Below are 17,582 nucleotides of genomic sequence, written 5' to 3'. Positions count from 1 at the left end.
TACAGAGAACTAGGCTTAAGTCTTGTCTGTGAAACCGGGGGTATACCTTTTCAAATCTTGGAGTCAATATTTTTTTTATTTTATTTAATTTTTTTTAGAAAAGAATACTTCTATTTGGCAAGGATGCTTTAAAATTAATTATAAGTGATGATAAAGTGTAGTAATGATGCTAAAAATTCAGCTTTGAAATCACAGGAATAAATTACATTTTAAAATATATTCAAATATATATTTTTTATTTTTATTATTGTTATTACATTTTTTTTCTTTTGTAGGGGAATGCTTGGATGGACCTCTGTAGGGTCCATCAAATATCCTGTTATGTATTCAAGAAACTACAGGGTATTTTTAGGTTTTGTAATGGATAAATATGGTACTTATGGGTTAAAACAAAAACCACAATTAAAAAAATAAATAAAATAAATAAATACAACTGATTTAACATTAATAAGAAGAAGAATAAATGTTACTTGAGCACAAAATCTGGTAGGTAGTGTACCTCCTCAAGCCACATGATTATAGGCATCATTTATGTCCATAACACAACCTCCAAAATTTAATACACAGAGTTACGGGTTTATAACAAATCACATCCCTAAGTATAATCAACAACAATCCTTAGTTCATACTTAGCAAGCACCAATAATTAAAGAAAACAAACCAAAACAAAAAAAGCTATAATTATTCTCTATGCTGAAAATGAAAATACTCATTGTAACTTTGCTGTTTTATAGTCTAAAATGCTGTTTTATAAAGTTTCTGTGCTCCTCTTGCCCTGACAAATCAGCACTTCACAACCTTGACAATCAACCTTCTGCTCTGGTTGAAATAGTACAAATTAAACTCATATTCATAAAGGCCTTACCGAAAGGCAGAACGAAAACATGAACGATATCTGAGGTGAATAAGAAAAAGAACTCATCTGCACATCATAATGGAGAAACATCTGATAAAATATTGCATGTGTATTGATTACACACAGCTGTCAATTCACCTGTCACTGCAGCTATATATAATAATATTACTTTTCATAATCATTTTAATGTGCCATTCAGATTGTGGTCTCCATCAATTTAAATACATAATACGGTTTAATTCGCATTTAACTATTCCCATTTACACATTACTATTTTCTCTTGATGTCCAAGATTGTCCATTTTCACACACCAATCCCTCTCTCTCCCGCTTTTTCCTCTTCCCGGGTGTCTCTCTCCCCAGCTGGCTGTGGTTAATACTGCGTGATAACAGAGGCAGTAATTGACTGTTTTAGGCTGTTTGTAGCCTCTGCTCTGACTTGCAAATTGCAGCTCGTCTTTTCCAAGGACATTGAGTCCATTCACCCACCACTTAAAGACTCATTATACAGGAGCCAAACGGCACACACAAAAAGCCTTTAACACACTCATGCGCACACACACGCAGGAACACCTGGTAGGAGGTGGAGAGAGATTGTGAATAGCAGGGAACGTTCAGATCAGTAAATCCTGTAAGATCAAGGGCTCTTCAATTCCCTCCCAAACTGTGTGTTTAATTAAATAGTGGATGTTCCTTTTCCATTAGCTCACACACAAATCACATTATTAGTTATTCTAATTTTCTTTATCTATCCATCTTTTGCTAAAATGAATGTCTATAGCAAAAATGTAGGATTTTCATTAGTAATTTCAGTAGGCCTTTGCCGAGGGTGCAGAGGGTGATATGAGCAGGGGTTTATTGCCAGCACTGGGATAAAGTTACAGCTCAAATGAGCATAAAAGCACCCACAGTGCAAAGCTGTTCAGGTGCAACTGACGTTCAGGATTACCGTTTAACTCTCCCTGATCTAGCAAGTGAAACATAAGAACATCTAGTCCCGCATTACTCTCACACTAGGTTTCTGAGGGTCACTGGAGAAAGTAGATTTCGAGACAAAGTCAGACCAAGGAGAGCAGATTCCCTCGACACCTAAACACGAAGAATATTATGCCAGTTTTGTGGTCAGTGCTGTTCTGATTACTTCTGCATTTCACAGCTCCAGGGCTAAAAAATGAGCCACAGGGCAAAATAAAGGAAGAAGAGAGATGAGATCCAAATCGTTTCGAGGAATTTCAGTCTCGGCAGATTTGAAATGATGAGGTCAAAACACCTTTCTCTGCTTTTCAATAGTGTTCATTATACTGGATCAAATCACTTGTCTCAGAGTCATATAAACTTACGAGGTATATAATATACAGTTGAGGTCAAAAGTTTACATACACCTTGCAGAATCTGCAAAATATTAATTATTTTACCAAAATAGGAGGGATCATAAAAAAAAATGCCTGTTACTTTTTATTTAGTACTGACCTGAATAAGATATTTCACATAAAAGATGTTTACATAACTTTCTGTTCTTTAGAAAAATCCTTCAGGTGCCACAAATTCTTTGGTTTTTCAGCATTTTTGTGTATTTTAATTCTTATATTAAATCAACTGTATGATTCTGAGATCCATCTTTTCACACCAAGGACAACTGAGGGACTCATATTCAACTATTACAGAAGGTTCAAACACTCACTGAGGGGTGTGAAAACTTTTGGAATTTGAACATCAGGCTAAATTTAACCAATTTTGTCATCTAGGGTACATCCAAGTATCTTCTTTAGCGTCTGAAGGGCAATACTAAATGAAAAAAATATGATATTTTGCAATATACATTTTTTTTTAATGCATTGTTTTTCCTTGTGGAGCATCAGAGTGTTTAAGCCTTTTGTAATAGTTCTGTATAAGTCTCTCAGTTGTCCACAGTTTTCAAAATATGGATCTCAAAATCACACGGTCATTGCTGGAAAGGGTTCAAATACACAAAAGTGTTGAAAAAAAACAAAAACTAAGAATATGTGGGACCTAAAGGATTTATTGGAAAAACAGCAGGCAGTTTAACTGTTCAGCACAAACAAGGGACTCATGAACAACTATCACTAAACAAAAAAAAAAAAAAAAAAAAAAAAAAAACAGCTGTGGATCATTCAGGCAACAACACAGTATTAAGAATCAAGTGTACAGGTGTGGCCAAAAGTTTTGAGAATTACATAAATATTGGAAATTGGAAAAGTTGCTGCTTAAGTTTTTATAATAGCAATTTGCATATACTCCAGAATGTTATGAAGAGTGATCAGATGAATTGTATAGTCCTTCTTTGCCATGAAAATTAACTTAATCCCGAAGAAAACTTTCCACTGCATTGTTAAGAAGGCTTCAGGGCGTCCAAGAAAGTCCAGCAAGCACCAGGATCGTCTCCTAAAGAGGATTCAGCTGCGGGATCGGAGTGTCACCAGTGCAGAGCTTGCTCAGGAATGGCAGCAGGCAGGTGTGAGCGCATCTGCACACACAGTGAGGCCAAGACTTTTGGAAGATGGCCTGGTGTCAAGAAGGGCAGCAAAGAAGCCACTTCTCTCCAAAAAAAACATCAGGGACAGATTGATCTTCTGCAAAAAGTATGGCGAATGGACTGCTGAGGTCTGGGCCAAAGTCATTTTCTCCGATGAAGCCTCTTTCCGATTGTTTGGGGCATCTGGAAAAAGGCTTGTCCGGAGAAGAAAAGGTGAGCGCTACCATCAGTCCTGTGTCATGCCAACAGTAAAGCATCCTGAGACCATTCATGTGTGGGGTTGCTTCTCATCCAAGGGAGTGGGCTCACTCACAATTTTGCCCAAAAACACAGCCATGAATAAAGAATGGTACCAAAACACCCTCCAACAGCAACTTCTTCCAACAGTCCAACAACAGTTTGGTGAAGAACAATGCATTTTCCAGCACAATGGAGCACCGTGCCATAAGGCAAAAGTGATAACTAAGTGGCTCGGGGACCAAAACGTTGAAATTTTGGGTCCATGGCCTGGAAACTCCCCAGATCTTAATCCCATTGAGAACTTGTGGTCAATCCTCAAGAGGCGGGTGGACAAACAAAAACCCACTAATTCTGACAAACTCCAAGAAGTGATTATGAAAGAATGGGTTGCTATCAGTCAGGATTTGGCCCAGAAGTTGATTGAGAGCATGCCCAGTTGAATTGCAGAGGTCCTGAAAAAGAAGGGCCAACACTGCAAATACTGACTCTTTGCATAAATGTCATGTAATTGTCGATAAAAGCCTTTGAAACGTATGAAGTGCTTGTAATTATATTTCAGTACATCACAGAAACAACTGAAACAAAGATCTAAAAGCAGTTTAGCAGCAAACTTTGTGAAAACTAATATTTGTGTCATTCTCAAAACTTTTGGCCACAACTGTATGTAAACTTTTGAACGGGGTAATTTTTTAATAAATTCAACTATTATTTTCTCTTGTGGACTATATGTAAACATCTTTTATGTGAAAAATCTTATTCAGGTCATTACTAAATAAAACATAACATGCATTTTGTATGATCCCTCTTATTTTGCTAAAGTAATTAACGTTTGGTAGTTTCTGCAAGGTCAACTGTAGATATAATAAATATAATATAATATAATATAATATAATATAATATAATATAATATAATATAATATAATATAATATAATATAATATAATATAATATAATATAATATAATATAATATAATATAATATAATCAGTTACTGTAAATGAGACTAAAATGTACCAAAAATAAATGCATTACTAATAAATTAATGAAATCAAAGTACTCTCTCCATAATATTTAATAACACAATGTTTGTTTTAACAGAGCAAGGGGTTTGGGCTTGTAGTCTGATGTTTAATTCAAAATGACAGGTCTGGTGTTGGCTAAGAGATGAGGTTTGAAAAGTCAGGCTCATGGTTCTTATTTCCTACCTTGTAATGCCTCTTTTGCTCTGTCCAGCTCCTGCTCTTTCTGTGTCAGCTGCACGCGGAGCTGTGAGACAGACAGCAGCTCCACGGAGCAGCCTCCTCCTGTCTCCTCCAGCTCACGATTCAACATCTCCCTGACCTGCTTCAGCACTGACACCTCCTCCTGCAGACGCACCACCTCCTCATGCAACAGCACTTTAGAGAAAAGGACAGAGAGAGAGAGAGAATAATTTAACATTATAACGCATCACTGTGATGTTTTCCTGATTTATTTTGCTACTAAACAGTTGAATGTTTCTTATTATTAAATGATTTACTATTATTGTTAGCAGAAGTGTATGAGCCAAGTGGATTTCAAATGTAACTGATAAAAAAAAACCCATAAAGATACCATAAAGTATAAGAAATTAATACTTTTACAGAGTAAGGATGCATTAAATTGATCAAATGTGGCAATAAAGACATTTAACGTTACAGAACTTGCAGCTCTACATGACACACCAAACAGGAAATAATTATATAAATACTGAATATATAAATGCAAATTGTGACTATATAGAAGTAAATCAGAATATATATTTATAAATTAGAATACATCAATTTAAATCTGAATATATAAATGTAAATCATGAATATACAGACGTAAATCTGAACATGTTGTTATAAGTCTGAATATATAAATGTAAATTGCGAATATGTAGTTCTAATTCTAAAATCATGTAAATGTTATTTTTTTTATATTCAGACTTACAATGATATATTCAGATTTACATATTTACATTTTAGATTTACATTTATGTATTCTGATTAATATATATATTAATATTAATTAATATTAATTATACTGATATACTTCTATATATTTAGATTTACAGTTACATATTCTGATTTACATTTATGTATTCTGATTAATATATATTCTGATTTACTTCTATATATTCAGAATTACATTTATATATTCTGATTTACATTTATTCTGATTTATATATATATATATATATTCTGATTTACTTCTATATATTCAGACTTACAATGATTTTTCTGATTTACATTTATTCTGATTTATATATATATATATATATATATATTCTGATTTATTTCTATATATTCAGATTTACAATTACATATTCTGATTTACATTTATGTATTCTGATTAATATATATTCAGATTTACTTCTAAATATTCAGACTTACAATAATTTTTCTGATTTACATTTATTTATTCTTATTAATATATATTCTGATTTACTTCAATATATTCAGACTTACAATGATATATTCTGATTTATAAATATATATTAATAACATCTATATATTCAGACTTACAATGATATATTCTGATTTATAAATATATATTAATAACATCTATATATTCAGACTTACAATGATATATTCTGATTTATAAATATATATTAATAACATCTATATATTCAGACTTACAATGATATATTCTGATTTATAAATATATATTAATAACATCTATATATTCAGACTTACAATGATATATTCTGATTTATAAATATATATTCTGATTTACTTCTATATATTCAGACTTACAATTACATATCCTGATCTACATTTATATATTCTGATTTACTTCTATTACTTGCATATTTATATTCAGACTTTATATAATTATTTCCTGTTTGGTGCTTCATTACTTTATTATTACTATTATTATTAACACAGTTACATAATGCTAAAAAATAATATATATATACACACACACACACACACACACACACACACACACACTATATATATACATATAAATAACAATATGCCTAAAGTGCTTTACTGGAATGCCAGGCATCCAGGACCTGGCAACTCTGGCATATAATTTGAAGTTTGAAATGAAAATCCTTTAAAATATTCCAACAATTCAACTCCATGCACAATATGCAAATTCACCAGTAAGATCATCTCAACAGGTGTTGGGACACAAGCATGAGAGCATTCCTGTCATTTTTGTAGAGTGAAGCTACAGAAACTAGAGGGTGAGATGGAATGTCAAGTAAACTGTTTAGAAGGCTTCAGTGATGACAGAACCACAATGAATCTACAAAGCTAAGCTAAAAATCACACGTACATAAATATGCACATGCTTTTGCATATACATGTATGTAGCAGAATCACACAAACATGAACTGTCCTCTACTCTAACCTTTTCAAATAGCACTTCTGGATTTACACAAAGAGATAAGTATGCATACAGTAGTGTGTAAATAAAATCATAAAGCATAAAAGAGCAGCAGTGAGTTGTTTGTGTATGTATGTGTGTGGCATTCATAATGAGCTTTGACCTCATGTCTGTCTGGCTCATGGTAATTTATGTGATGCGTTTAGGTTTGTTTGAGTTGTTGCCAAATTCTTCAGAGTTCATTTTAGTCACGTAAGCTCTTCATTTAAAGTCTGATTCATTCTCTATTCTCTCAGCAATGTGATTATTGCACGAGTACAACAATCTAATAAATATTCACATCACAGTTAGCTCTGAATGTGGGATTTGAAACAGGTGAGGAATCCTGAACACCTGGTGTTCCTCTCTGTCAGAACAGGCTGAAGTCTTGACACCGGCATCTAATGCAGCTCTAGAATCTGCTTTAGTTTACTTTCAGACAACAGATACGAGGCAGCACTGCAGATCTGGCAGGCTGTATTATACGGATTAGAGCTGTAAGACCTCTGCAACAACTAATCTAAAAATGAGCCTCGTAGAATGCAGATGCGACTCTAGATTAGCTGGGTTCAGTGAAGGGTTACAGCTGGCTCTAGCCTGAAGTTTCTTGTCCAGACAGGAAATATTATTGTTCAATATTATATAAGTGCATGGTGTGAGTTTTCACCTGGACTCTTTGTGCTTGCTATTTTTGTGGCTTTAAAAACAGGATATCAGGGCTAATTAAAACAAGCGGAAACCAGACCTGATCAAGCATGCTTAGCATGTAGTGACGTACTTAACACTTAAACCATGTTCACTGCATTAGGGAAAAAAAGCTATTCAAACCAACTGAGACACTAGACCTTTAATCAAATCTAGTTTAACCTTACTTAACCATTTTTCCTCTCAGTTCCATTTAAAAAGACAGTTCACCCAAAAATGAATTCTCACTGATGCTGCAGAAGGAAAAATGATGCATTAAGAGCCGTGGGGTGAAAACTTTTGGAACAGAATGGAGATGTGTACATTTTTCTTATTTTACCTAAATAACATATTTTTTCATTTAGTGCTACCCTTCAGAGGCTACAGTAGTTAGTTACATGTTTCCCAGAAAACAAAATAAGTTAAATTGAACCTGAAGTTTTCACCCCCCGGGTCTTATTGCATGGTTTTGCCTTCTGGAGCATCAGTGAACATTTGAACCTTCTGTAATAGTTGCATACGAGTCCCTCAGTTGTCCTAAGTGTAAAAAAAGTTCTCAAAATTATACAGTCATTGAATTAGAGACTCATGAACATCTAAAAAACAAAAAAAAAAAAACATAAAAAAACAGTTGCGGATCATTGAGGTAGAAACACAGCATTAAGAATCAAAGGGGATGTAAACTTTTGAATGGGGCCATTTTTATAAATTCAACTATTATTTTCCTCTTCTGGACTATATGTAAACATCTTTTATGTGAAATATCTTCTTCAGGTCAGTACTAAAGAAACAATAACATGCATTTTGTATGATCCCTCTTATTTTGGTAAAAATAATTAACATTTTGCATATTCTGAAAGGGGGAAGAAAACTTTTGACCTCAGCTTTTGGATGGCTTGAGGGTGAGTAAATCATGGGGTAATTTTCATTTTTGGGTGAACTATCCCTTCAGGTTCTTACTAAGAAATACCACTTGGTTTGATGATTTATTAACCCAGGCAATGACATTAACACAAAGTGCGACAAAGAAATAAAAGAGGAAAGCACTGAGAGGCATGTGAGGCCTTCTCATCCAATGTTTTCCAATTTAAAGAGTCTTGAGTGTTTTGGCCTTTGAGGACATTACAGAAAAGGGCAGCGATCTTGACAGCTACGTTCTGAAGAGTTTAATTCTATTAGTGTAGGCAACCACAAAATGACTCTGTGAGCCCTAGGGAGAAGACTAAAAGAGGACTGATCATTGCTTTAAAATATAGCAGAACATCTCATAACACTATAAATAGCTTTTCAAAAAAATAACACCGACTGTCCGCAGTAAAAGTGGCCTTTTATCAGATGAACGTTTACATCATACACATGAAGTTTGGACTTGATAATAAAGAGACTGCTGCTGGTTTGCAATGTATGTGTGTCTGTGTGTTTTTGTGTTCTAGAAAGCTCATGCTTCAGTTTAAATACAGTGGGATGAAGTGATGCCAGGCCTGTCCAGCGTGATGAATACAACTCCCACAGATCCACCACCACGCTCTGTGTTCTCCATCTTCTGATGGTGGAGTACTTTGATGCAAACAATTCTGATGCAAGACATTGCATCACTGCATATTCTGACAGCTTTTACATATAAATTTTGGATTAAACAGAACGATTATGACAAGTACATAAAGCTATATTCTCTTATATTTTCATCATTTAAATGCACTGAAAAGGGAAAAAAGATTTCACAATTTTTTCATCAATCCAATCCAGAGGAGTAACACACAAAAATCATTTCATGAAATAAATAAGACATTTTCATGCTCACCTCCTACTATTAATTAAGAAATTATTATGTGGGAGTGCTTCAGTGTTCATTTACTTAGTCTTGCAGCGTGACGCCTCCACATAATAGAAAGAGAGATTTTTAGTATTAAGCATAAAATGAGAAAGCAATTTGCACATTATTTTGTTACTCTATAATATACATATTATTATAAAATATTCTATTATAATATTTATAGTGCTATATTTTAATGTTTTAAATATACACTACCAGTCTTTTTGAAGTATCTTCTGCTCACCATGGCTGCATTTATTTCATCCAAAAACAGTAACATTTTAAAATATTTTTACTATTTAAAATAACCGTTTTCCATTTAAATATATTTTAAAATGTAATTTACTCCTGTGATCAAAACTAAATTTTCAGTATCACTGCTCCAGTCTTCAGTGTAACATGATCTTTTAGAAATCATTCTAATATGCTGATTTCCTGTTCAAGAAACGTTTTTATTATCATTATTATCAATACTTAAAACAGTTTTTTTAATGAATAGAAAGATCCAAAGATCTAAAATAAAATATCGTTTTTCAGTATAATTTGATGCTTTAAATGGATCAAAAATGATGATAAAGGCATTTATAATGTTACAAAAGATTTATATTTCAGATAAATGCTGTTCTTCTGAACTTTCTATTAATAAATGAAACCTAAAAAAAAAAAACCCACTCAGCTGTTTTCAACATAATAATAATAAATGTTTTGTTGAGCAGCAAATCAGAATAATATAATGATTTCTTAAGGGTTAAGTGACTGAAGTAATGATGCTAAAAATTTAGCTTTGAAATCACAGGAATAAATTACATTTTAAAATATATTCAAATAAAAAACAGTTATTTTAAATAGTAAAAATATTTCAAAATGTTACTGTGTTTGCTGTACTTTGGATCAAATAAATGCAGACTTGGTGAGCAGAAGATACTTCTTTAAAAAACATGAAAAATCTTACTGTTCAAAAACTTTTGACTGGTAGTGTACCTTTGTAGATAAATTATTATTATTAATACTGTGCACATCAATTATTATTTAGAAATTGTCTTCTGCAACAGCATCTAAAAATAGATTTTATGCAAATATTTACTTTAACCTGGTCTAAAGTCCATTTGTTAAGTGTGTGTGTGTGTGTGTGTGTGTGTACCTACTTAACCATATTTTAGGGACAAATTTGTACCCAAAAGTAAGCAAAAAACCTTCCTTCGGGGATGTCCTCATTTGTAAAACCGGTATAAAAATAAAGGTTTTTTTAAACTGTAAAAATGCAGAAAATTTTCTGTGAGGGGTAGAGTTAGGATTAGAGGTAGGTTTAGGTTTAGAAAATGTATAATTATCTGTACATAAAACAATACAAGTCTATGTAATGTCCTCATTTGGATAGCTAAGTAAATGTGTGTGTGTGTGTGTGTGTGTGTGTGTGTGTGTGTGTGTGTGTGTGTGTGTGTGTGTGTGTGTGTGTGCGCACCTGGTATTCATCACGTTGTGGGGACCAAATGTCCCCACAAGGATAGGAATACCAGTAGATTTTGACCTTGTGGGGACATTTCTCAGGTCCCCATGAGGAAACAGGCTTATAAATCATGCACAATGAGTTTTTTTGACGAAGTAAAAGTGTGCACAATCTCCTGTGAGGGCTAGGTTTAGGTGTAGGGTAGGTGTAGGGCCATAGAAAATACGGTTTGTACAGTATGAAAACCATTACGCCTATGGAATGTCCCCATAAAACATGTAAACCCAACATGTGTGTGTGTGTGTGTGTCTGTTTGAATATAAACACGCTTGATGATGTAACGGTCCATTCTGACGCCCCTTCGCATTTACAACAACAAACTTTAAAAGGAACTTGAAATCACATCAGCCTATACATCTTCTAAACACACACATAACCCCCTCTCCCAGTCAAACCAGTCATGCAGCTACAAAGAAACTTTTGCTCCTCTCCGTTTCTCTCTAGCCTGAGGGGAAACGCTCACGATCAGTCGTTTACTCACCCGCATTCACCGCTCATCCCTCTCTGTCGTCAAATGCTCCAGACTAAAAGAACTTCAGCTATCATCTCCTGCACGGAATCCAACGGCAAACCAAATTCAAAAGCTCAAACTCCCTCTTCACCTGCCAGGAGTGACTCCCACTGGTTTATAGATATTAACTGTCCTCACTCAGCCCTCCCTCTTTTAAATGCTTAAATAGGAGGAGCTACAACTGACACCACTGTTTAGTTCAACACACACACCAGGCGAAAGGAAAGGAAGGATCTAGGGTCAAGGTGCAGAATTTCAAGCAGGTAATGACTCTCTTTTCAAACACATCCATACAGTACACACACACACAGCACTCTCACTTGCCAGATTCCGGTAAGAGGAAACACACACACACACACACACACACACACACACACACACACACACACACACACACACACACACACACACACACACACACACACACACACACACACACACACACACACACACACACACACACACACACACACACACACACACACACACACAGAGTAAAGTTAACAATCAACAACTAACAAAAGGTTCTCAGAATAATCTACAGGAACCCCCTGGTGTTGGCATCTATCTTCATTCACTTGTTTTTCCTCAGTTTTGATCCAAGTATCTCCGTTTCTGTCTGTGTTTCAATTTATTGTAACAGACTAAATTGAAAGATGACACTTACACAGCATGCTATCAAGCGTCACTTCTGCAAGCGTTTCACTTTTTGAGAAATTTACAACAAAAACTGATATTGAGCAACTAATGAGCAATACACACTCCTATTCCTACAAATACACACTTATACACTACAGTATTTGGTAACATTAGTTTAGTATTGTTAGTTTATTTGATCAAAAGTCCATTAAAGGGGTCATGACAAAAAAATCTAATATGCCTTGATCTTTTGCCATATAAGAGTTATTTTTTTTTTACTATTAAAACATCCTGCTTCATATCATAAAACCTCCTTCTCATTATAAACAAAGTATTTATTTAATCAAGCTCCAAAAATGGCTAGTTTGGATCTGAAGTGCAAGATTACATCACTCAGGCACAAACGTTTGCATAAACAGCAAGACATCGACGATTAGTCATCTTTTCACCATAGGCCCCGCCCACTGGCGTTCAGTAGCTTAACGGCTGACACACTGAATGCGATTGTCACGTCGCGTCGCGTCAAAAGCAAATAAAAATTACAATCACTGCCGCTATCTTGTCTATACTGGATACAGTACAGATGCACATTCTCTTTCTGACACAGTCCACATGCTTAAGTCTGTTGTCAATAGGACAAATGGAGTGAAATAACGTTCGCTTTGACGCGTTTGGTTTAAACAGCTCTTACGCGTCTTTGTACAGATATCAGAAGGATCCCAGCATAAGGAACAAGAGGTTAGTTTTTTTTTTAATTGGCATCCCGGAATGTGTCAGAGGATTGTTCGGACTTTGAAGCATGTTGTTTTGTAACAAGGGCACGGAGAGTCATGGAGAGTTCACAAAGAAACATTTGTACTAGATCTGACTGCAGCTGCATCACAAACTGTAAGTAAATTATTTCATAATGCTTTGACTGGAAATTATCTTTTTTATCTATCATATTGTCAAAACACTCACATGCAATAGCGATGGGCATTGATGCTGCTTTTCTTATGCTATGCTATGACCAATCATAACAGTGGCCAATTATTCAGAAGCCTTAAAGGACCTGCCCCTTAAAACAGATCATTTTAGACAGGGTCAGAATGATGGTTAAAAAATAATCATTTTCCACATAATTATTTGTGTGTTTTGTGTGCAAAAAAACTTACTTTATTAACATTATGCGTCAACCTCAAAGAACATTAAAATAATTTACAAAAAAATCCATGTCATGATCCCTTTAAATAATATTATTAGATAGAACCATAGACTGAAAAAAAAGATGGACGACGCGTCTCCGCTTCATTCCACTATACAAAAGTGAAGCCAAAGCAATCAATATGGCTACTGATATCTTGGGGGAAATGACATCATTTGGAGCCAGAGCCTGCGCAGTAGTGTCGTGAGGTGAAGCCGCGGTATTAAAGTCCCGCCCAAACTCCCGCAGACCCAATCGCAAGATCACCCGTTTTTACAACCATACGTTTTTATAGCATCAAATAACTAACTAAAAGCAAACTTATTAGAAAACAAACACTTGAACATGAATCACCATTATAAGAGCTACCTCACACAATGGAAACCATCTTTGGAAAAAAAATGATTTGAAATGTAATTCAATAATTTAGTTTGGCTCATATCCCATTAGATTACCGGGGGGCGATCGAAATGTTTTGGCTTCACTTTTCGCGACTCGTGCGGCACACTTGAATAGAACTTGTTTGATTCTGCTTTTGTCTGTACTGTTTTTTTGTTTATCAACAACACAAAACTGTAATATTGTAAAATTTATTAAAAGACACATTTTTTATTATCAATGATGAAAACATTTTATATGGTAATATTAAAACGGTAATGTTTTTGTGTAAAATGTGATTCATTGTGCAAGGGACCCTTTCCAAAACAGCATTTTTAGGCATGAAATCTCCCAAATGCTTTAAAGCTCACTGGGGCACATGTACACAAAGATTCACTAACATTCACTCAGGTATTCAAAAATCAAACCTTATACACACACAAAATCTGTTTGTCTGATTGCAGCTGTGCTGCTTTTCAACACTGGGCTAAATTTTACAGATCCCTCAGGATGGTTTGTCAACACACACGCATTACACCTGTCAACAGAGTTCACACACATACAAACATACAATCCCACTTGCACAAAGGAATGCAAAGTGCGGCTAACTGCTGTGCCAAGCACACCGTAGCCAAAAACAAACAAACGCAGGCTGGCATCACCTTCTGACAGCTGATTATTCTAGTCACTGAGTCACAGAAACAGCAGCATTACACTATATGAATTATAATAAACAAACTCACAAGTGCCAACATAAGTTGATTACATGGTCCAAATGAGTGAAGAAAATAAATGAGTGATAAAAGAGGAGAGGTTTAAGAACGGCAGCCACAGTCATTCTCTCTGTGGAGATGATGAATCAACTGATTCATAATTTATAACCTTTGATTCATAAAAGCCAGTGATCAGAGAACCTGAATCAAATGAGTCTCTAACAGTCAACCTATAGTCAGGGCCAAGAAAACACTTTAAGATAATATGCCAGTGTCTTTCTTTCTCTCTTTCTTCTCTCTTTTTGATAGGATAGGAAAAAATAACTATGGGCGAACAGGTTGAAGGGCTGCTGACATGTTCAGTAGACAGTGAATGTGTGCAGTCTTGCATAGCCAGACTGGACCACTAGCATAAAGCCTGGTCCACATTGTATCTTATTCTGGCCAAGAATGATTTAAATAGGAAAAGGTTGTCTGACGGATGCATATAGCAGCTAACCACACTTTTTAGTTGATTTTACACACTGTAAAACTGAAAAACCACAATAACAAGGCATCAAAACTGTGCCGTACTCAGTTGTGCACTTGCTCACGATATATAAGGGTTGTCAGCTCACAGGGAATCAGGTTCAATCTGTGTCATGTAGTTTCCACTGTCGTGTAAAAATAAAGGCATAAACATCCCCCCAACCCCTGCAAAAAAAAAAAACAAGCTCCCAAGAAAACACTGTGGCAGCTCGTTTAATTGCACAGCAGTTCCAAGAAAAGTTGTATAGACAATGATGAAATCACTAGAAAATCTCACAGATCACAATTCCAGTAACCAGATTTTACACAGAAGTGCTCATTGCTACAAAGAGGTAACTAGTAAAGTAGGGTTTTAGTAAATATTGGGGGTGGGGGAAAAACAATTCACATATGAATCGCAATTCAGTCTTCTAATGATTTGTATCAATTCACAAAAAAAATAAAAATAAATAAAAATTCTAGTTAATATAAAAATAATAATAGCAAGATGTTGTCGGAACAAAACAGCAACAGCAATGGAGGAGGAAAAACAAATACATCCTGCCCTATTTTCAGCGAGGGCAAGTGTTTGGAAAAATATTATAATAATTATTAAACTTTTGTTATTATGAGAAGTAGGGATGAGCCGAAATAGTGAATCCGTATTCGGAAGGCACGGAAAACTAACATATTCTACAGAACCACTAAATGAACATGGTAAGCCGCTTGCTAGTGGTAGCCTGTTACATTAAAGTGCATAATATTTCACTTACCACTTACTGATAGGACAATGCCGAATGATTTGCAGATCCTGAACACCACTGACAAACACCTAATCTTGTAAAATATATGGTAAGTAGGCCTACTGCCGATCCATGAGATCGCAAATCTCGAAAGTGAAAGTAAAATGCAATTGCGCATTCAAAAGCAGTGTCAGTTTAAAGTTTTAAAGGAACACTCCACTTTTTTTTGGAAATAGGCTCATTCTCTAACTCCCCCCGAGTTAATAAGTTGATTTTTACCGTTTTGAAATCCATTCAGCCGTTCTCCTGTTCTGGCGATATCACTTTTAGCATAGCTTAGCATAGATCATTGAATCCTATTAAACCAATAGCATCACGTTCAAAAATGACCAACGAGTTTCGATATTTGTCTTATTTAAAACTTGACTCTTCTGTAGTTATATCGTGTACTAAGACCGGTGGAAATGCAAAGCTGCGAGTTTCTAGGCTGATAAGATTAGGAACTACACTTCCATTCCGGCGTAATAGTCAAGGAAGTTTGCTGCCGTAATAAGGCCGAAGCAGGAGCAGTAATACCACCCAGCACATGTGCAAATGCTAAACTAGCTGGGAACTCATTTCTGATAATACTCCGCCTGCTTCGGCCATATTACGGCAGCAAACTTCCTTGACTATTACGCCGGAATGGGAGAGTAGTTCTTAATCTTATCAGCCTAGAAACTCGCAGCTTTGCATTTCCACCGGTCTTAGTACACGATATAACTACAGAAGAGTCAAGTTTTAAATAAGACAAATATCGAAACTCGTTGGTCATTTTTGAACGTGATGCTATTGGTCTAATAGGATTCAATGATCTATGCTAAGCTATGCTAACAGTGATATCGCCAGAACAGGAGAACGGCTGAATGGATTTCAAAACGGTAAAACTCAACTTATTAACTCGGGGGGAGTTGGAGAATGAGCCTATTTCCAAAAAAAGTGGAGTGTTCCTTTAATGCTCTGCTTATTAATAACAGCTAATAATTTATGAAAAATTGTGAATTGAAAATCAAAAAACCGTGAAACGAATTTCAATCGAATCATGACCCCAAGATCCAATTTGAATCGAGTCATGAAGTACCGAAAGATTCCCACCCCTAGTAAATATCTACGACTATTCAAAAGTTTTTGCCCCATATCTCTGGGACTGAATGACATAGGGCCTTGAAAATGATGATTCCAAAAGAAAAGTTTATTAAAAACTAGAATCTAAAATCATATTGTGATACATTTAATACTTCTTAAATTATTATTTTAATGATTTATTAATACTGCACACAAACTTTGGAAAAATATTTTATGGCACGCAGACAGGTATGCTCAAGGCAGTTGTTTTGACAGACAGAAACAAGATACATTTCTAGTTTCAACGTTATTTGTTCTTCAGACATTCTTCCTTAAAAGAAAAAAGTAACATCTGTATGCAAGGTGACACATATTTGGTTTTTGGCCACTGAAAATGTGTACAATTTATCAATTTACTCCAGGAGCCATATTGAAATTCCAATATTTCTGGAACTGAACCACATAGGGCCTTTAAAATGAAGATGCCAAACAGAAAGTTTGTTAAGACCCAATATCTAAAAGGGCATTAAGATATCTTTAATACTTCTTGAGTTACAGGCTTGCCAACTTTGGGGGAAAAAACTTAAAAAGTGCCGTTTCCCCATTTCTGAATGGCCACCATTGGCACATAATGTAAAAAAAGATTACTAAAGTCAACAGATTTTTACTTATATACCTACCAAACTCTGTGTAAAACAAACATTGTCTATCTGAAGTCATTTATAACCCTCTGTAATTTGGCTCTGAATCTCAGGTGAAAATTGTCATTTTGACCCCCCTCTACAAAATAGTGGTCCACTCAGTAAATATACATTGGTGACATTTAATATTT

General features: G+C 35.0%; 1 protein-coding gene across 1 annotated transcript in view; it reads right to left on the bottom strand.

The window, feature by feature from the left end:
* Positions 1 to 17,582, bottom strand: part of kazna (kazrin, periplakin interacting protein a) — a 50,462-nt gene that overhangs the window by 11,169 nt on the left and 21,711 nt on the right. The window contains exon 3 of the mRNA XM_073819831.1: positions 4,793 to 4,984. Within this exon, the coding sequence (XP_073675932.1) occupies positions 4,793 to 4,984 (192 nt within the window). The remainder of the gene's footprint in view (positions 1 to 4,792; positions 4,985 to 17,582) is intronic.

This window comes from Garra rufa, chromosome 15, assembly GCF_049309525.1.
Source record: "Garra rufa chromosome 15, GarRuf1.0, whole genome shotgun sequence".
In the NCBI taxonomy this organism is placed as follows: domain Eukaryota; kingdom Metazoa; phylum Chordata; class Actinopteri; order Cypriniformes; family Cyprinidae; genus Garra; species Garra rufa.
This window is presented reverse-complemented; position numbering and strand designations above follow the sequence as displayed.